At 46.5% G+C, this 22172-nt stretch overlaps 1 protein-coding gene across 1 annotated transcript in view; it reads left to right on the forward strand.

Moving 5' to 3' along the window:
* Positions 1–210: 210 nt before the first annotated feature.
* Positions 211–22172, forward strand: part of Gldn (gliomedin) — a 42735-nt gene continuing 20773 nt past the window's right edge. Inside the window, exons 1-2 of the mRNA XM_032909853.1 lie at positions 211–797; positions 19290–19341. Coding sequence (XP_032765744.1) covers positions 435–797; positions 19290–19341 — 415 coding nt within the window. The 5' untranslated portion in view covers positions 211–434. The remainder of the gene's footprint in view (positions 798–19289; positions 19342–22172) is intronic.

Consider the following 22172-nt stretch of genomic DNA (forward strand, 5'->3'; position numbering starts at 1 on the left):
ACAGGGCGTTTGGGCATGCTTTTGGTTTTCTCCAAAGACGACTGGAGGGAGAAGGGGGTGGAATCTAGAAACTTCTCAGGCTTTAAGAATTCCTGCCCTCCCCCTCAGTCTGACCCTGACTATGCCTGTCTGGGCCCTGGCAATGCCCACGGGCAGGACAGCAAGAAAAGGAAGGGAGGCCTGTTTGCTATTTGCTTGGTCGCCCCTCCTCCGCACTTGTCTCCTCTGGCTTCTCACCCCCTTGCTGCCCGCCTGTCCCTCTGGGCTTCTGGGGCGCCACGATTACTGTCCCCAACCCGCTTCGCCAGACGGGTCTAAAGGCAGCTTGACTCACGACTCTGCCACCAGCCCACCGCTCGCGCGAGGGTATAAAACCTGCCACTGCGGGAGGAGGCCCAGTGCTGCCCTGAGTCGTTCGGCCTGAGCACAGAGACATGACCCGAGCCGCAGAGCGAGGCCAAGGGGCTACAGGCTGGGGACTGCGAGGCGCCCTGATGGCCGTGGCGCTGCTGTCAGTGCTGAACGCCGTGGGCACCGTGTTCGTGCTGTGCCAGTGGCGCGAGCTGAGCGCGGCGCTGCGGGCGCTGGAGGCGCAACACGGCCGGGAGCAGCGCGAGGACAGCGCCCTACGCGCCTTTCTAGCTGAATTAAGTCGTGCGCCGGCCCGAGTCCCCGAACCACCCCAGGACCCCATGAGTGCAGCGCGCAATAAGCGAAGCCACGGCGGCGAGCCTGCGTCACACATCCGCGCCGAGAGCCAGGACATGATGATGATGATGACCTACTCCATGGTGCCGGTAGGCAGGGGCTCGTCCCAGTGGTGCCCGGGTCAGGCTGGGCAGCGGGAGGTGATGGGAGCTAGGATCCCTTAGCCAGGGACAAAGTCCTGGAGAGAATCTTGGGTATCTATGTGGTTAAGGAGGTCATCCTGGTAAGCTGCTTAACTCTTTTGAGATCAGTGTCTTCATCTACAGGGATCATGCAGGGCAAGTCTTCACTTCCGACATCTTTTGAGTCTTCAGGTAAATGAGGAACGTGAGCAGAAAGTTAAGAGCCTTTGCCAACTTTTGACAAAAGTTTTCTGGGTATGAAATGACACCCAGAATGGCACAGTCTAGTAGCTCGGCTTCCCATCCGGCCCGGGCTCATCCCTGTAAAACTACGACCAAAGTTCCCACCTATATGCTGGAACTTCTTCCTGGCTCTCGAGCTGTCCCAAACAGGAGGAATTGATGCGGTGTAACTTTTATTAGCATGTGAATACGCACTGATGAAGCAGAGGTTCTTAATGTGGGGCCTGTGGGTTGCTCAGAAGAATGGAAAGCCAGAACTGCTGGTGTGTGAGCATTCTCATACATTCAATGTGTGCATCCAGGGAAGGTTGGCCTTCAACTGGCTGTGTAGCCAAGGGTGACCTTGGACTGCAGCTCTCCCATCGCCTTGGTGGCAGGATTACAGGCATGTGCCACAACACCCCTGGGTCCCTCCACATTCTCTGAGCTATTCCATTTGCACATTCTTTTCCTGAGATTTAAGAAACACTACTCTACAGGAAAGACTTTTAAAGAAAAAACTCCTTCCTTCCAGTTTTTGGGAGTTCCCCTTTGGTTGATTTGCACCCTTGGTTCTCTGACAGCTACCTCAGGTCACACCCCGTGCTCTTTTCTCTTCCCATTCCCTTCATCCTGTACAACAGCTATGGTCTTGTTTCACTTCATAAATTAGAACATGTCTGATTGTCTCTCCAAGTCAGGCGAGCCACACTTTGGAATCCTATATATTTGAAGAGAGGTCTACTTTAAACATTTGCTGTTATTAAAGAAGCTTTCAAAGACCGTGTGCGAGCTTAAAGGCTTTTAGCACTACAAACACTACACACTTCAAATACCTAGTTTGAAAAAAAAGGTCTTTCCATTTCTGGCTCTACATTTTTACTCAAGTAAACATCTAAAAATCAAGCCTAAGCAAAAAATTTCAGAAACTACAGCCTCTGTAAGATAAAGAGGACTCGCTGAGGGAATTGTAGGCCACTCTCTTGGCCCTTCGTTCTGCACTTTAAGGGTTTTTAAAAACCCTTCTAAGGGAGATGCAGCTGAGCAACACTTTATATCTTTAATCCTGCTTTTAAGGTAGACGGTTTGGATCCAAACTGCAGCCTATTCAGCCACTAACAGAAATGAGTGAGCTCATTTCCCAGGTCACGCTGAACACCTGCTGCTGTTACAGATGAGCACAGAAACTGAGGCTAGCGGCTAGCAGCACCCGCTGATCTCACATCTGCCGTGCATGTGCTGTGGCCTTTTAGAGTCACCAAGGGAGATCCAGAATACAGGGGTCACACTGATGGGTGTAGTCTTCATGGAAGTCGTCCGGGTGCCATATATATTCTACAACTCTACAGTGCACATACGTATCCTGCGAATGTTGTGCCATGCAGGTCTTGATTCATATGGTCTAGGACAGTGGTTCTCAACCCTCCTAATGCTGCAACCCTTTAAGACAGTTCCTCAGGCTGTGGTGGCCCCCAACCATCAACTCATTTCCTCGCTACTTCACAATGTAATTTTATTCCTGTTATGAATCGGAACGTAATGATCTGATACGCAGCCCCCTGTGGGTGTCATGATCTAGAAGTTAAGAACCACCGGTCTAAGAGACGAAATTCTGCATGGCTAACAAGTGCCCACCGATACCAGTGCTGCAGGTTTGAGGGCCACATTTTGAGTAAGGCGGTCCTAGAACCCTAGAGTCATCAGAAAAATTGAAAACCTTATCGGTGCCTGGATCTACCCTAGACCTTATTCCAAGTGGATCAGTTTAAAGTGTGGCCTGGGACCGAGAGCTCGCTTACCCACAGACAGGAGATTGATATGAGACCCCGAGGAGAGTCAGGTATCTGGGTTAAATGCTTTCAGTTCCCACCAGACCTTGCTTTAAGCAATGGAGCCAATTTCACTGCTGAAATGCCTTTGTTTGTTTGTTTGATTTTGTTTGTTTGTTTTGATTTATTATAGCAATACACTTCTCATCCTCACAAATTTTCTCCTCAAGAAACCAATTCATTAAAAAAAAAAAATCACTGAGCACCTCAAGTAGACTTGATGCGTCTTAGGAAGTCTTAACAGCTAAGAGAAGACTCTAGAATAAATCATGGAAGTAGACATGTCTACTTCTTATGATTGAAATACCCATCCATGCCCAGAGCCTTCTTCTATAGTTTCAGATCTTGAATGTAAGATTAGTGAACCATCCCAGGGCTTCATGCTTAGACTCTGTGTTGGAGATCTGAGGACAAAGAAACAAGCTCTATGTAGATTAATACCAGCATTTTCGAATAACATTCCAGAGTGGTCTATTTATCCAAGACGCTTCCTTATGTGTTTGTTTCTGTGCTTTTTGGCTAAAACAAAAGGCACACCGCTGAGCACGGGCATTCTGCTCCGCACACTCTGGTTGGTAGCTGTAAACGACTTTGTCTTTTAAAGAAAAATCCGTAATTATTGCTGAAGTGCAGTTAATTTGACATAAACAAGCATATTAACGGTTTTTTGAGCAAGTGAATGTTTTGTAGGAAAGTTGTTGAGTGAGACAGTAGGCATGGCTTGGGGAGCATCTGGCCAGAAAGGGAACAAGGGATGCCAAGAAGCCACGAGAAAGATGAGCACTGACCTACCTCCTCCTGTCCTGTAGGGGGCACACTGCTGCCTTGTTTCTCTTCCCCACAACCTGTTGTAATCTTCCAGCAGAATCAATCCGACCCCCTGCCCACTTCTCTCTACATGCATCCTTCTCCCCCTTTCCTCTCTCCCTACCTCCTCTTTCTTTATATCTTACCTTTACTGATACCCTGGTACCTTTGCTCTGTTATCCTTTCTGTCCCTAAACCTATAGCCTCCAGAACTTTCATTAAAAAAAAAAAAATCGAAGTAGCATAGAAAACCTGCAACGCACAGAAGCTGGTGAGTATATCTCCATAGCAACTGTTAGCCATGGCTACCAAGAACACACCTACATCTAAGAGGTCATTCAAAAGCCTGGACACCTCTCTAAGAAGTTACGTTTTCTATTTTAAAGTAAATCTGAATAATTTTTCAAGGAAGATAAATATAATTAAATAACTTTCTGAGACTACAAAGGGCATTTGATAGAGTTTAAGACCTACACCAGATTGTTATTTTAGAGAGGATTTTACCATGTCATAGGCTAGCCTCGAGATCTCCCTCTAGCTGCCTAAGTCTCCTAAGCCCCATACCTAGCTAGCTCTTTGTTTAATTTTCTATATATTTTAAAAAATTTTTTATTACATGTGTGTTGCTGTTTTCCCTAGTTATATGTCTGTGTGAGGGTGTCTGCTCCTCTGGAACTGGAGTTACAGACAGTTGTGAGCCGCCATGCTCAAAACTAGGGTCCTCTGGAAGAGTAGCCAGTGCTTTTAACCATTTTATTTTGCTTTGTAAGACCAGGCCAGTCTCCACTTCAACTCAGAGATCCACCTGCCTCTGCCTTCCAAGTGCTGGGATTAAAGCCAAGTGATGCCATCACCCAATGTTCTATCATTTTAAAGGTTGATTTTATGGTATGCATTTTACCTGTGTGTATACCATGTGTATGCCTGGGAGTCAGAAGGCTTCAGATCACCTGGCAGTAGAGTTACAGAAGGTTGTGAGCCATCGTCTGGGTGCTGGAAACCCAACCAGGGTCCCACCAAGTGTTGTTAAACACTGGCCCATCTCTCCAATACTTTTTAAAGTATTCCATTACAATGCAAATCATGGTAAAATATGAGAATCTTTTACCTTCAAAAACCAGCTTTTTGCTCACTAGCAATCTTCCCAAGAGCACCGTCCACTATTGCTTGCTTTAGGTGACTCAGCTTGTCCTAGGATTAGCCAGAGAAACCAGACAAAGGAAAGTCTTCGAATATGTGTTAAGAAATGAAAGTCTGGCTCTCATTAGATTATATTACTATATTACCTGGAAAACCCAAGAAAAATTGTTGATAACCAACTACTATAAACAATAACAGAATTCAGTGGGAAGTAAAACACTGAAGTATCAGTCCACGCTCTTGATACCCTAGAAACACCCAGTACCTCCCAACATCACCTTCCTGCCCTCTTCTGCTTTTCTTTTGTAACCCACAGGTCTAGTGAGTTCTTCCTGCTACAATGTTAACTAATCCCCCTGGCTCCTGCAGGTAACTGTAGCTGCAGAGAACTCATGGGTGCAATGGACATAGCATGTTCAGAAGGCGGCATTCACGGCTCTACTTAGGTCAGGTCTCAAACTGGGAACAAATGGCTGAGGTCTCTGTTTGACATATCAAAGCAGATTCCAGCTGCAGGGCTCTCCCAGCATCTCTCTGTTCCTACCAGTTACACAGCCCCTTACCCTGAACTCTCCAATCATTTGGACTCTCCAATCATTTGGGCTATGCTAGTCTCTCTCTCTCTCTCTCTCTCTCTCTCTCTCTCTCTCTCTCTCTCTCTCTCTCTCTCTCTCTCTCTCTCTCTCTCTGTCTCTCTCTCTCTCTCTCTCTCTCTCTCTCTCTCTCTCTCTCTCTTCCTCCTCCTCCTCTTCCTTCTCCTCCTCCTCCTCCTGGCTATGTATTCTCACAGGGTGGCTCAGTCTATCCATGTTCACTCTGGACTCTTCCGGGTTCCTCTGGCTATGCTACAATAAACTTTTCCCTTCACCAGACCTAAGAGCAGCCATGCTGTCTTTTTATATCTTATTTTTCCAATCGGGTGTGGTACCTAACACTGCCCACCCTCTGTCTCTTACATTTGTCCCTTCTTCCATGATCTGTGAACCTTGATGAGGCTGATACTGATATATATGTCTCACTTACCACTAATTCTCACTTACCGCTAATTCTCAGATATCACTCATTCTCAAGGTTTTGAACAGTTAGGAAGGTTTTCTTTTTTTTTTTTTATTACCTGCCATCCACACAGAAAGAGATTTCCTTGGGGGCTAGAGAGCCAGCTCAGCAGTTGAGGGCACCGACTGCAGATTCTATTCCCAGCCCCCACAGGGTAGCTCACAAGCATCTGTAACTCCAGTTTCAGGGGCCCACGACCTCTTCTGGACTCTCTGGGTACTTTATGTACATGGTGCACAGACATATATGTGGGTCAAATACCATACACATAAAAAAGTCCTTTTTTTCTGACCAGGATTGAGAGCAGCACTAAACCATGGGTATGAACATAAATAGTAGGTTAATGACCACCCTTGTCATGGGCTCTTGGCAAAGTTACACTATCAAGCATGAATCCCCTTTTATGAAGCAGGTCTCAAAGCCAATCAGAAAGTAGTTAGTCAACCCCATGGTGTGTGTGTCACTGTTGTTTTTGTGGGCACACCTTCCCTGGTAAGTTGATAGTGTAGCATGCAGGGCCTAGTGCTGGGTAAGACCATTGACAACTTTTTTTCCTCCAGTGCCCAGGACTTTCCAGCACCATGAAAGCTGGACAACAGATGAGAAGTACCCAGATTAGTTTAAAAGTCCTGCCACCAAAGGATATGCTATCTTCAGCCATAGGTCTTGTGTGGTTATGGTGAGATACCAAGAGTGAAGATGGTGGCCTGTGCTTTGGGTGCCTCTGGGGCCTACTTGACTGATAACTTACACGGAAGCATCCTGTGACTGGATTTTCATTTAATAACCCATATCTTGGGGAAAGCACTGGCTACCCATTCATGATAGTTCTTTTTTTTTTTTTTTTTTTTTTTTCAGAGCTGGGGACTGGGAACCCAGGGCCTTGCGCTTGCTAGGCAAGCGCTCTACCACTGAGCTAAATCCCCAACCCCATGATAGTTCTATTTAAATGTTTAGATTCTATTTTTATTAGCTTATGAAATGCTGTGCTCACATAAGGATTTTTCTTACATCCTTACATTCGATAACCCACGTACCTCAGCCACTTGTCTCTCTTCCCCTTTTCTCCTACCCCTGCTTAAACTCTTTCCCATCCCTCCAAATGTCTCTTCAACATGTTGGAGAAAACCAATTTTTTTAATTTGTTTTGCTTAACATGAATGAGTGTTCTGCTCACATGTGTGTCTCTGCACCATGCGCATGCCTGGTACCCACAAAGTCAGAAGAAGGCGTCGCATCCCCTAAAACTGGAATTGCCGTGTGAGGAATCAAACCTGGGTTCTCTGCAAGAACAAGTGCCCTTACCCACTAAGCCCCAGGTACCTTAATTTTAAAATGTAACCTGCAACTACCCTAAAATAGAGTTTCATCATTTTCCATGACTGGATAATAAAAGTTTGACGTCACACGGTGCCAGGGAAGCTGAAGGGAAGTAGCCAGGCTGCTAGGGTAAGGAAATCAATTTGGCAAATCTAGAAAAATTGAGAATACACTTCCCCTTTGACCCCACGGTCTCATTCTTGAGAGCATATCTTGCACAATAGACTATCACACCCATGAGTGGCATGTTCTGAGTCACTAGCTGCAGAATGTTGGTGAATACAAAAGGCTGTGATGACCACGTCCATCAGTCGTATAAGAAGCTGATCCTGCAGCACTGACAAGTAGAGCTGTAACAAGAACGAGGAGTTTCTCTGTCTGTCCAAGCTAATCCCCCGGATGCGTTCCAAGCAAGGGAAACAAGGCAGAAAAAGGTGTGTCTTGCTTTACCCTGTACCTAAGAAAATGGAAAGTAAATAGGAAAAACTAAAATCACAGAGGGCAAGAATGACCTTTCCATCATTATTTAGCTTTAAGCATTGCTTTTGAGAATTTAATTGAATGACTCTCTTCTTAATGTGGATGAAAAGGCCCCTAAAGCACAGGTAACGTGGCTGCTGCCCTTGAACACATCAGTCACTATGACAACCCTAGGTTCTTAGTTCATATTCTGCTCTTATAGCAAAAAACCCAGTGCCGGGGAGTTCGTAATAATAAAACTTTATTTGGCTCATCGTTCCGGAAGCTGGGCAGTCCAGGGGTATGGTGCTGGACCCAGAGGACTCTCCTGGAGAGTGGCCAAGCACCACAAGGCCAAGACGAGGTTGTTAGCTCAGGTCTCTTTCTTATAACGATGCTGATGTAGTCATGAGAACTCCCTTCATTGATCCTAATCATCTTCTTAGTCCTCACTTCCGAATGCAAGTAACGTGAATTGGAGGGGTACATTTCCAACCTGTGGCTTTGGGGAACTCATTCGCTGCAGGATATATCCTGACTGAAGCATACAACACATGGTCTTGATGATGGCCGTCACACAAGAACCGGAGCCCACTCTTAATTGTTTTCGGGAGAAGTAAAAACCTCAACTTTTAAATATTGGCAGCAGAGCAAGAAGGAAGAGGAAGGAAGGGAGGAAAGGAGTGAGGGAAGGAGGGAGAGGAGAGGAGAGGGGAGAGAGGGGGACAGAGACAGAGACAGAGACAGAGAAATGAGTTGGTTGGAACAATTTGGCCTAAACAACATTCACATTGCTAGAGGCCATCTTAGGACATCCAGTGTTGTGTCTCGGGTGGTTTTAAACAAGCTTGATTTATTTAACTTGATCACAGCCGTGTTATTTACAAGCCTGATTCAAAACACTTTGGGAGTAGCCACTAATATGATTGTTAGCATTAGGGGTGCTTCTGCCTCCACTGCCCCTGCCCTGTACCAGGCTGGAATCACAGGCACACTGTGTCCAGCTTTTTGTAGACACTGGGGATCCGAATTCAGACTCTCGCCTTTGTTCAACAGTCACGTCGCCAACTGAGCCATCTCTCCAGTCCTAATTTATTTTATTTAATTTTTTGAGTTAGGTCCCATGTAACAAAGCTGGTCTCCAACTTAGTAGCTAAGGGTGGCCTTGAACCTTGTGATCCACCTGCTTCTGCCCCTGAAGTACTAGTATCGCAGACATGTGTCAGTACACCTGGCTGAAAACAATTATTTCTATGTTAAATTTGTAGGTTTTTTTTTACTTGTCGCTCTTCACTTAGACGTGACCTCAGGTATACAGAAGGATATTTATTCCTTATATGCAAACGCTGTGCCACCTTACACAGAGACTTGAGCATCTGTGGACTTGGTGACAGAAGGTCTGCTGACAGCATCTGTGGGACAGCTATATAAAATTGCCACGGTCATCTAAGGACATATGGGAGAAATAGTGAGTCAGGGCTAAACATCTGGAGCACGAGAGTAGGAAAATGGTGTTGACCAAGTGAATGGCAGGAAGCCATGAGGACCTGTTCCCACAGAGCTATTAAAAGGAACTAAATAAAGCCTACCTCAGGGTCAAGCTAGCCTCTTTCCAGCCAAAGCAGCAGAGGCAGTAGGATGAGCCTGCTGAGCCTTACAGCCAGAACCCAATACTGCCTTCCAGAGCCCGTTGAATACTCTGTTCTCATCTTTACCCCCACCATTTCTAACTCAAAGCCACATAAACCCTAAAAAGTGCCACTTCACCCCGGGGTGACAATAAGCCCAGACATCAGCCCACCTGGCACCACACTACCTCACAGGCTGAGGACGCCTGATGAAGGAATCTTTGTCAAAGGGTGGGTTCTCAGCCCACAGACTCTCCCAGAGCCGTTGTCCTAAGATCTCTCTGTGATGGGCTTCGGCTCCCTGCTGTGATGTCAGCCCCCATGTACCCACTCGTAATTTGAGCAATACAGCATCCTTCCTTCACTGTTAGGTCCCTATCCAAGCCGTACGCCTGATTGACCCCTGAAGTGTATAGGAATGGACACAGTGGACATGGAAGTCGAGTGGGTTTTCAGCGGGGTAGCTGTGCAACCTCGGGCATCTCCAAAGGTCTCCGAGCCTCCGTGATCTCATCTGTAATGCCTGTCTCACACAGTTTCTAGGAATTTTGAAGAAAATGTAAGAGCAGAACCCAGTATCAGAGTCAGGTCGTCGGTAAGCTGTCATTTTAAATCCCTGGGCTGGGGATGAAATTCGGTAGTAGGACTCGAGCCAAGCATGTGAAAAAAAAATCCCCAGGACCACAAACAAGCCAAAAATGGTCACTATCTTAGTCTACTGAGGCACCTGTAACAAATTACCGGAGGCTGGTTTCTTTTAAACAACAGAAATTTACTTTTCACAGCCCGGAGTAGTGGGGAAGTCTAGGTCCTACATGCCAGCATACTCAGTGTCTGGTAGAGCATATTCCAGTTCATAGGCGACACTCTCTGTGGGTCTCCCTTCTCCTCTGGGGGGTCGTTGGCCACTGGCCCGTGAGGGTAGAGGGAGCAGAAGTGGCAAGCAGGGTTTGGATGTCAGTGAGTGTGATGAAAGGACTTAGAGACTGCCTCAGTGAGAGAGCTCTACTTTACGGTTCCAGGGGTAGAGTATATATAAGTTCTCAGGGCTATGGGTGGAAAGAGCTGATTGGTCATAACACAATACCTAATTATCATACGGTGGGAAGATCTTATGTGCAGCACTTACAGGAAGCTTCGTGCAGGGTCATCCTCCAGATAAGGCCATGTATCTGTGTTTAGAGACACTCTCCAGATAAGATCAGGCAAAGGAGGGGAAGCCCTGCTGAGAAAGAGGGTCCTCCCTCCATTTTGCACTAAGCTTGGAGGGCTATCTGGACATGGTGGACTGTGACCTTAATAGCAGGGTCTTCTAATACCCTTGAAAGAAAGTAAACGTGCTTTCTGAGTCCTCCTTTTGTATCCTTGCTTGTATCCTTGTATCCTTTTGTATCCTTTGTAGCACACACCTTTAATCCCGTGCCTCAGAAGGCAGAGGCAGGCAGATCTCTGAGCTGGAGACAAAGCTGGTCTACAGTGTCAGTTTCCAGGACATCTGGGGCTACCTAGTGAGATTCTGTCTCAAACGAAACAAAACACCCATTTTCTTTTTATAAGGACATTGAGCTCACTCCTGACGCGTTGCTTTTGTGTCCTCCTGGGCCCCCATGCCCACCACACTGGATGCTGTCATTTCCTAATGCCAGCACGTGGCTTCAATGTAACAACTGGGAGGTGGGAGATAGAAAACCTGCCGTGGTATTATGCAGTTGTGAGCCCTCTTGCCCTGAGCTCTGAGTTTACTCTCTGCTCCCAAATTCCTTCGCGTTCCTGGAGTCCGTATTCTGCTTTTATCACTGCTACTTTGGGAAACCGTGTGGCCTCCAGAAGCTTAGATCGCCATCAAAATAACCCATCTTTATGTCACTCACAGCACAACAGGGGACAGGGCATGCAGCTAAGTGGCCTAGCATGCAAAGGGCCCTGGGTCCATTCCCCAGAGCCACCAAAAATAAATAAATAAATAAATAAACAAACAAACAAACAAACAAATAAATAGAAAATCATAATTAACCTTCGTATGCAGCAAGACAGACTTCAAAGTGCTGGACTGCCTGGCCCCCCCACCCTTCTGTTTGACACAGTGACCTCTGAAAGCCACTGTCATTTTCCCCCTGTCTCTTCTACTGTTAGCTTCTGCTGGTTCCTATTAGTGGCATTTAAAAAAACGAACAAAAGAATTCATTCTTTCATCTGGAAAAATCGAGAGAATCTGAAGGGAACACAAAGCAATAAGTACTTCTAAAGAAGAGGATAACTTCTTTTCTGGGGGGTCTTGTGTACCCCAGGATGTGGTTGGTTACTAAGGTGGGATTCACCAGAACAGTAGTCATTGAAAGAATACACTTATGTAGTTAAAAAAAAAAATTTAAGTCTAAGACTTTTTTTCCTTCTACATTCCTCGTGGCCCTTACCCCACCCCCACCATCAACAAAGAATCCTTGGCTAAATCTAGTTGACATTCAAGCTTAATTTACACGCATTTTTATCTGCAGACTAAAGGTCATGTTGTGTGAAAGAAGCTGAAGCTTTTAAGTTGTGATTTTGCCATGGAAAAAAAAGAGAGCATTTTTCAAGCTCATTAGTTGCTTTTATGTAGATCTTCGAGTTTTAACAGCGCTCCGTCTTAAATAGATATAATTTACTTCTAGTTTAACTGAAGTTCAGGACACAATTTTCTTCGCTGAAAGGTAAAGTTAAAACAAAAAGACCAGCTGAAGCTCATTCAAAATGCAATTTGTGAAGTTTGTTCTGAACGCAAGGCAGTAATCTCTTCATTTGCCACTTAGAAAGTTTCCCGTGTTCCCTGAACTGCTGAGAACTTTGGGAGCTCTTCCTCCGCTCTAGCTGAGACCTGGAGAGGACGAGGAGTGAGTTATGGGTCACGGTGCCCAAGGTACAACGGGGGCTGCAAAATGCTTCTACAGTTTGTTGTTTTCAGTAATCTGCAGGCGATGGGCACAGGCTAGAATCTCGTTCATTAGGAAAAGAAAAAGTGTTCTCTCCCTTTCAAGGACACTAGTATAGAAATCTCTGAATAGGAAGATTGTGAAACGGAAAGCTCTTATAGCTATGTGATGAGGATGGGACCCCTCAGGAAGAGAGGAGCTTAGAGGCTGGAAGGGAGCTGCTGCTGACAGAGCATGCATTAGTGTGTGTAGGAGCCCAGCGTTTACGCCCTAACAATGAAAGAAATCGCTGCTGCTATGGGAGGACAGTTTTATGAGTCTGGGCAAGAAGGAGGGGAAACGTTTAAAGTGCAAATCATGACTTGAGTGTCTGGGGACTGGACTAACAACTCTGAGAGAGAAGGAGCCTGGCCAGGCACCCTCTAAACTGGAGACCCTAAGCAGGAGAAATCAAATAAGGTTGACTGGCTCGGCTAAAAGAAACTTTTAAGAATGAAGCCGGTGAGCAATTAGAAGCTGCTAGAGTTCCTTTATCAGTGGAAGTCGTAAGGAAGATGGCTTCCCAGGAAGAGAGATGCTGTGCTCGGAGGTGTGCAGATGGGCTCACAGCAAGAAGAAGGCTAGGAAGTTATTAAACTAGGCAAGAAAAGACTGGTTTGTGGTCAGGATGGTAGCATTAGAGTGGATAGGAAAATCTACAGTCTAGAGCTCCTGAAAGGAACTTAGAGGCTAGACAGAAGGAAAAGGAGTCACTTCTCCAAATCTAGTCAGGGGTCTGAGGGCATCAAAGACAAAGGAGAAAGGACAGAAGTGGACTGGTTCAGAGACGGAAGGATACGGGGCATGCTTGCCGACTGAGTGTGGCCTGCAATAAAGCCTGTATAAGGACCTGTCCAGGGAAAGGAGAACACCTTAATTCTGGGGACAACTCTCTTTTTCCATAAGAAAGATCTTTACAAATCTGAAAATTATCTCAGAGGGAGGGGACATGATTGACAGGCATGTGTCCCAGGTTCGATCCCCAGCACACACCACACAAAAGGTTATGTGTCTGAATGACCCAAACCTCCACTAAGAACATAAGCACTGGGATCGGACAAAGCCTTCATCCTGACTACCAAGCTAGCTGTGTGACCTTCAGCAGGTCCTTCGGTCTCCAAAGCAACGGTCCTCAACTGCGGGTCATGACCCCTTTGGAGGTCAAATGACCCTTACACAGGGGTCACATATCAGATATCCTGCACTTCAGATGTTTACATTATGATTCATAACAGTAGCAACATTACAGCTGTGAAGTAGCCACAAAATAATTTTATGGTTGGGAGTCACCACAACATGAAGAACCACAACATTAAAGGGTCACCATTAGGAAAGTTGAGAACCACTGCTCTGAAGACAGTAACAGAAATATATAACCTGGAAGTTAACAGAAGAAGTCAATTACATAAGCTGTGCAAGGACCATAGGTACAGCCTGGAACTCACTGTGTGTCTTTATTTTGTCTCTTTATTTAAAAGGAAAATAAGTTTTAGCTTCACCATCTTCAGTGTTCCACCTTTAAGTAGATATGTTTCTGTCTTATACTGGTTCTCTCAGGAGTTTCTTTTTCTTCATTTTACAAAATTGGGCTGAGTAAGAATTCTAGATTGAAATTTGTGTGTGGAGGGGTACAGTGTGCACATAGGTTGGGAACAGCGTGCTTGTGAAGCAAGTGCAGGGCAGTGGATTCACCTCCTCCCCTCCCACCCCGTACAACAGCAACACAAAACAACAAACAAAATTGGAGTCTTGCTTGCATTAAAAAAAACATTTATTTATTTTATGTATATGAGTACACTGTACAGTGTCTTCAGACACACCAGAAGAGGGCATCAGATCCCATTACAGATGGTTGTGAGCCACTAGGTGGTTGCTGGGAATTGAACTCCAGGACCTCTGGGAGAGCAGTCAGTGCTCTTAACCACTCCAGCTCCCCAGCACCCGACCCCCGAGACCCCCCCCCCAAATGCTTACATTTCCCTGGTGCACACAAGCAGACATAGGGCCATAGCACCTGGGGATTGAGACAGGAAGTTTGTGACTTCAAGACCAGTCTGGGTACTAGAGAAAGACTATGCCATTCATAAAGAAATAAAGTCCTCAGTGTGGGCAAAAGACCGTGCTTCTTGGTGTGACTCCCCGAACTCCAGCAGCACCAATGTTACTTCCTGTAAGGAAAGCATGGTGTACACGGTGAGGGATACATTCCTTCCCCAGCTAAGCAAGTGTTTCTTGAGTTCTCTAGTATCAGCACACAGCTATTCCAGTCCCTATCAGTCCCATGCTGTGCAGCCGACAGCCATCTACAGAGTTCGCTGTAGACAGAACTGGCTTGGGAGGAAGAGGGTTCCCCTGGGTTCTTGGGGATCCCAAGCGAAATGAAAGACAAGATGACCAGAGCAGGCTCACTTGCCTGGGCCCCATTGGTTCTCTTACCCCAGTGGTCTCAGCACCAGCTGGGACCTACACCTCAGAGCTGCACTGTGAGCCTTAGGCCAGCTCCACGACATCAAATTTGAATTTCCAGAGCTTCTTATCAATATGGAAAACAGTCCACAAGCTAAGAGACTGCATATCAAAAAAATTTCACAGTCTCAATTTTATAAACCTCTACCACAGTTTTAAAACATAAAGAAATATTCTAACCCCCCTCACTCTTTTGAGTGTGTGTGCACGCATGTGCATGTTTGCATGTGTGCGTATGTGCGTGTGTGTGTGTGTGTGTGTGTGTGTGTGTGTGTGTGCGCGTGAGTGTCTGTCTCCCCCCTAAAGTGGCCTGAACTTGCACCCCTCCTACCTCCCCCTCCCGCCTGCAGATGACCGGCAAGCACTACCACACACAGCTCCGCGTTCTCTCCGAAGGGGAGACACTCTTTATACTTGCTTATCTACAGCTGCTTTGTTTAATTTCGTGGGCTCCCGCAGCCAAGGTCAGAGCACTTTGTATTTGTGTTTGGGGAGGAAGACTAAGGAGGGCTTCAGTTGCAGTTAGGTGCCTACAGGTGGCTGGCCTTGAGGAACTTTTTTCTTTTTTAATTTTTAAATAAAGGCAAACTGCACGTTCCTTTCGGAATTGCAAATTTTCTTCACACCGTGGCCACGTGGAAGAGACGGCCTTTCTTGGCTGAGTCCGGATTATCTGACCACAGCTTCAGACCTCTGGGTAGTCTTTCATCTTCTGTGGTTTGAGCCACCAGTAGAAAACATCCTTAGAGCCTTTTGTCTCCAGCCCGAGGAATCTGATAATGGCAGGCCAGTTATCAGATGCTGGGAGCCTTTGTTAGGTCATTCTCTTGCTCATCATAATAATTTACACAACTAAGAACAGGCCTAGGGAATGGTCATTGTCCAGGAGACTTAGGACTAAGCTATGTTTATCAGTTTTTTTATCTTTGTGGTTGAGGCAGAATCTGATGTAGGCCAGGCTGTTGGGATTAGGATGTGCTCCAGTCTGGTTTTGTACAGCTCTGGGAATGGATCCCAGGCTTCTTGCAAAGTAGGCAAGCACTGTACCAACGGAGCTGCAGCCCCAGCCCCACCCTCCCACTGGCATTGAAACACTGTTTCACTGACCAAAGAGAAGGCATGCATGGGAAACTTCAGGGGTTCCCCGACAGCACCCATCGTTGTGTTGTGTGTTATCTGTTTTTCTTACTACGACAAAGCCACTTCTCCAGAAAGGATATCCTGACCCATCACGTTGTATTTGACATAACAGGTCATCAATATGAAGCCTGGTATATTGAGGTCGTTGGCCTCATCTTGCTATGCAAACTGTGTTGCAATGAAAATTCCAGTTCAGAAACCCATGTATACTTTTCCTACCAGGAGCATGGGGTGACTGACATAAACAGCGTAGCATTGATAAATAGTAAGTGCTTCTAAAATAAAACAAAAACCAGCTGAGGCCACCAGAGTATCGTGGTCCTTTCACCTAGGAGTTAGGGAAACCCTGACTGGAGCCTTCAGTGGGGAGACAGCATGACAGGCCAGGGCAGTGGGGAGTGTGGCAGTGCCACGTTATGGCCTCAGGAGTTGGGGCAGGAATGGGACTGGGACAGGGATGTAGACAGACCTGCCTAACACCCCCAGGGCAATGGCTTCAAAGGCCCCTTCCACTTCTACACCCTCAAGTCCTAAATCCAAACCTAAGAAGCCCTCTATACCAATATGACTCTTGACCTTGATCATCTAGACTTTTGATTCTTAATTTTTAGATTTCTATCGAAATTTTTAATTATTGTGATAGCAGTGTGTGTGTGTGTGTGTGTGTGTGTGTGTGTGTGTGTGTGTGTGTCACTTCTGGCTTTATGAGCACACATTTTCATGCAGAATGTTTCATTTCAAATATAGTTTTATGGTGCCTAAGTTATTAAGAGACTATTTCTGAGAAGATTAAAGTAATTTCCTATAAAACATGTAAATTGACACTCAGCTTATAAATGAGGCCAACAGGTCAGGAAATGAACACTCCCTCCCCACAGTTTCCAGCTGTGTCTGCCCCAGACCAGTAATGAGTGTCAGGAAGAAAGACTCATTTTCCCTATTGATGCTCGGCTGTGGCAAACCGGCTTCAGCTGTGATCCCCCAGGCAACCGATGAATCATTGTGAAGTCTTTTCTGGTCCGCTCAATGGGCAATTATATATTTTTTAAAGACAATAAATTTTGTCACGGTGCAGCTGATTACATTCATTTATAGAAGTAACTAAAATGCAGCGTGTCTGTGGGGGGAGGGGCCTGGTCATGTTAAGATAATTATCAAAGCCATTAGAGAGTACAGTGGACCTGGAGTTGAGCCTCGGTCCCCGAGCAGGCCGGGTGCCCTGAGTAGACGGGGGCATTATTAGAAATGAGCGCTACCCAATACGCTTCCGTTCAGAGCGCTGTTGGGCGGCGGAGGCGCCTGAGACATTCACAAGGCACTCGTTAGTTTCTAGACCTTATCCTACAGTAGAATACATCACCCCCCACCCCCAGCTCCACAGGGCATTCATTCTATGTCCCTCCTTAAATACCAAACTCACAAGATGCTCAAATCCCTTTAAATAGTTTAAATAACGTAGCAGTTGAATGTACCCTATGCACATCCGCTTGACTACTTTAAGTCACCTCTGGATTGCCTAATAATGCCTAATACAGTGTAAATGCTGTGTACACAATTGGGGTATCGTTCAGGGACCGGCAAAAGAGGCCGGCACACGTTCAGTGCAAGCACGAATCTGTTCAGCCTGTCGTTGGCTGAATCTATGAGCGCAGATAAGAGGAACCCACTTGTATTTCTTGCACAGTTCAGTTTTGCTACATTTGTGTGAATGTGTGATGTGCACTCCTTAACTCACAAATCTCTTTCTGTGTCACTCAACAAACATCGTTGGCACAAAAAGTAAAATGAAATACAGGATGAGTTTCCCTCTGGATCCCCTAACAAACGGACCCATCCAACACAAGAAACTAAATCACCCTTTCTTCAAGCCAGATACGATCTTTTAAAAGAGATTCGGGGCTTTTTTCCCCCTTACTTTTAATTTTGCATATCTGTATGTGTCTGCGTGCATGCATGCACCCGAGTCCAGAGGCCTCCCGAGCCAGAAGATTATTTTGGATACCCTGGGTCTGGAATTGCAGGCAGTAAGTGTGGGAACTGAACTTCAGTCCTCCACAGGGCAGCAAATGCTCGTAACCTCCGAGCCTTCTTTCCAGACCAAAACACTGACAGTAACTGAATGGAAGGCACAGTCAATCCGTGAAGACGTGTTGAGCTTAGTACAGTTTCTTCCACCCGGTCTCCCACCTCCATCTCATGTGAGGTCCCCCCATAACACCACACACACACACACACACACACACACACACACACACACACACACACAGTATCTTAAACACCAGTGTAGAATTATACTAAAGCTTTTGTCCATGCACCGTTCATTGCCTTATATAAACAAGTCTGCCGCTCTACTTCTACCTGTGGACCTGAGATTATCACACTCGGTTCTGGGGAGCAGAGCACAGACCAATAGGACAGCAGTGCGTGGAAGGGTGGATATCAAGCTTAGCCCTTGTGGCAGTCACTGTGACCAGCTGACGGTGTCAGTGAGGAACTCAGCCATGGAGGAGAACTTTCCCAGGCGCTAGGGGCTGAGGTAGCTCAGCCTTGCAGGCAGGTTGATGAATTACTACCATGTTGAAGGCTTGAATACCTCCTCAGTGCTTCCCTACCTGGTCAGGGAGGATGTGCTCGGTATTCAGGCTCTCACAGCAAGCTTTTCAGATTCGGGAGTCTGCCCATCATCATAGGAAAACTGAATTCCATAGGAATCCCCTCTGTCTTCTCAGAAGCTGAAGGGAACCACTCGGATCCAATATCCATGGCTCTTTCAAAGGTTTCTTTGTAGTTTGATGCTATCCTAAGGACTGACTGTAGGCCCTCATGCACATAGGCAAGTACTCTACCATGGACCTGTATCCTTAGCTCTTTAACGTCAGATATAGGGTCTCTATACATTGACCACCGGGCTTGAACTCACTCTGTAGCCCAAAGCCTTGATCCTGCCATCCTTTGCCTCAGCCTCTGGAATGGCTGGGATTACTGGCCTGTGCCACCATGCCTGGCTCTTCAGAGTTTTGTGAGCATTAGTTTGGTTTTTGGTACTATAATATGGCTATGTAATTTCTCCAGTTTCCTTATTCCAAGCCTCCCATGTACCCCTCCCTACTCTCTTTTATGGCTTTTATCTTCATGGTTATTACACAACCTATATGTATTAGTGCATATATACATACATGTCCCTGAGTGCATAAGTACACTCTGCTCAGATTCTATAATGTTACTTGCATGCATAGTTTAGGGCTCATCATTTGGAATTAGATAACCATGGGAGGACCTTTCCTCCTGCTCCCAGCATCCCCTGATCGTTTGTTTCCTCAGACATAGCCTATTGCCCTGAAGTTACCTAGCAGATTTTCCAAGCTGCTTTCTGCTCACCTGAAGAAAGTTCATCTCCCAAGTCCGCTGTCTACTGTTTGCCATTAATCACCTCTCTCTTCACAGATCCGGGTGATGATAGACCTGTGCAACAGCACCCAGGGCATCTGCCTTACAGGTAGGTCTGTGCCACTCCCCGGAGGGCCGGGTGCAACACTGGGCTCACCAAAGAGTCAGGGCCCAAAAGCACACCTAGGGGCACTCTGTGACAAAAATGCACCGTCTTTCTTTTGACCAGATGTTTTTCATAGAAATAAAACCAACTGTAATGTGATTATGAGAGTATTATTTTCTGGTATTGTCACAGAAATGTAGTCATGGAAAATAACTAGGACTTGAGAAATTAGAAATGTGTGTGACCCTAAGTGAGGGCCAAGGCTGTTTCTCTTCACCCGCTGGTTTTAAAGGGGAAAATGAAGAAGGGAAAAAGAAGTACACAGTAGAGCTCCCTCTGCTGAGAAGCTCCTCACTGCACCAGGTAGAATTATTCCACCGTCTCAGATGTGCAGCATAGACAGTGCTGGATGAATGCGCTTTGTGATCATGAACTAAGGTCTTCCTGTTTCTACTCAGTATCTCTGTGTCTGTGTATGATACGAGGGTAGGGCATGTGTGGGCCATGACTCGCATGTTGGAGGGGAGAGAGGGGTTAGAGGACAACTGTATAGAGTTGGTTCTGTCCTTCTGCCTGTATGAGGGTCCAAGGATCAAATTCAGGACATCGGGCTTTCACAGCAGACACATCGTCTGCCGAGCCACTTTTAGGAAGTATCTCTTGTGCTAGGTGGACTTACAGGCTGGCCGTACACCCTACTCCCATTTCTCAGTGGCTCAGGAGCACATGAAAAGAACTAGCCAGGAGGTGTAATGGGTCAAGTAATGACGAATACAAGGAGGAATGCCTGAGGGTTTTGTGGTCATTTTGTTTGTTTTGTTTTGAAGAAGGAGGTTGGTTTTGTTTGTTTTCAAGATAGGATCTTGCTATGTAGCCCAGTTGAACTTCAAATGTATGAAGCCTCTTTCCCCAGCTTTCCTGGGTACTGGGTTTACAGATACATATGTGCCCAGTAATGGATGAGGGCCTGACAGAAGCCTGCCCCTCATCTTAGAGTCAGGCCCTGTGAAGGTGAGGGCAAGGGAGAAGCCAGATTCAGAGCCATCACTCTCACTGTACCTAAGCCAAGGGGTGCTCTGACCTTTCCGTAGAGCCTGACTGGATGTTCTATTACGCGTCCTCCTGAGAAGGTCGGCATCCTGAGGAGAGAGGGAAATTAACGATGTTCTCATTAAAACCGTAGAAATGAGGTGAGCAAACACTTCCCTGGACTCTAAAGATGCCCACGAGACCTAGAGGACAAACGCTTATGCTAGGACTCTGAGGTTGCTGTCCTTAGGGGCTGCTGTGAACACTTCAGCACCTCACAGGGTAAAGAAGTTTCTCACAATCAGGTACCTGGATGCCAGGAACCTGGCCAATTGCTACAGCATTTGCCTCAGTTTCTCTCCTCACTCAGGAGTGAGTTTGTCCAAAAGATGAACTTGTGGCTTAAGAATTGGAGCCTCCAAGCCAAGGCTAACTCTCACCCCTTATTTTGGCCTCAGAAAGGCCGTAATCCTGTGGCTTCTTGGGAAATGCTAATTGAATTACTTACGCAGCATTAGGCCCTCACAGGAAATGAAATGTCTTCAGAAAGCCCAGTCCTTTGTCCAGAATCTCTAGTGGTGTAAGCGCCTCCCTCCCATCTGTGGAAGTCCCTCTTCAGAGCTCCCGCATGTGACGGTAATGAGCGCTGCAGAAGCGCTCAGAGGGATGGAGTGACAGGCACAAAAGCCTTGAGAGGCACAGAAAAAGCTTCTTTCTGGTTTTTATAGAGACCCGAGAGGCAGGCGCCCGGCGAATGCGCAGGATGGAGCTGTTGAGACCACTTAGAGGAGGGTGACGAACAGGGATGGGGAACCGTGGAAATGGGTTGAGTAGGTCTTTCTCACCTCAGGACACGCTTTCAAAAACCAACACCCTCTTCTCCCGTGAAATTGAATCTCCTTTTACACAGAAGCTCTTCAATTAAAAACTTAAGTATGAAAAAGTGTTAGTGGCAGAGCACGTGGGCACTTTGGGACAGACCACACTGTCTACAGTGGGGGTGGGGACAGACAATGAGCTTCCGTCCACAGGCTAGTGTGGATTCCGGGCAGGAGCGCCATCTAGGTAGAGCTAACCTCCCGCCCCAGAGAAAGGCCTAAGTTCATAGTAGATTCATCTTTTTACAAACTTTTTTTTAAGTATATGGAAGTTGGAGAGCAAGTCTTCCAACATGGAGAAAAGCCGGACCCCAAGGAGCCCTTGCTAGGGAGGAGAGAGAGAGTCGGGATTGCAGATGGCAGGGTTTTCTCAGGCCTAGAGCTCTCTCTCCCCTTAGCTCTCTCTAAAACAGCAGCCCCGAGCCTCACTCTCTCAGGTGTTTCTGGTGAGTTTGATGCCTTCCTTCTTTTAAATCAGTCTTGGGAAAAGGGCTTCCTCTGTGATCCCTGCTGTGGATCGGGTGAACAGGGAGATGTCGAGAGGAGTTGCAGACAGGCAAGGACAGGTCCTTCTTCCATTTGCTTTGAATTTGTTGTGGGTGGAACCAGGTAGCCCAGAAGCTGCAGAATTATCCTTCGCCAGTGCCCAATCTTGAAGCTATACTTCTTTACTACCGTTTCCCCACTAACTGCAAAGCCTGTATCTCTTGCCTCCGTTAAGAGTCTTCTGTTTCTGCTAGTTGAAACCCAGTACTTGAGAAGAAACAACAATATGGCATGTTTTCCGAATCATTGTATGGCTAGAGGTCTATAGCTTGCCAGTACAGGTTAGGTCAGACTTTGGTTCACAGACAGTAAAACTTCCTCGGCCTAATGTACCAAAAGTTCTCGCTTCCCAGCACCCAGTGATGCTCGAATAACACCCCA

Source organism: Rattus rattus, chromosome 8, assembly GCF_011064425.1.
Source record: "Rattus rattus isolate New Zealand chromosome 8, Rrattus_CSIRO_v1, whole genome shotgun sequence".
Classification (NCBI taxonomy): Eukaryota; Metazoa; Chordata; class Mammalia; order Rodentia; family Muridae; genus Rattus; species Rattus rattus.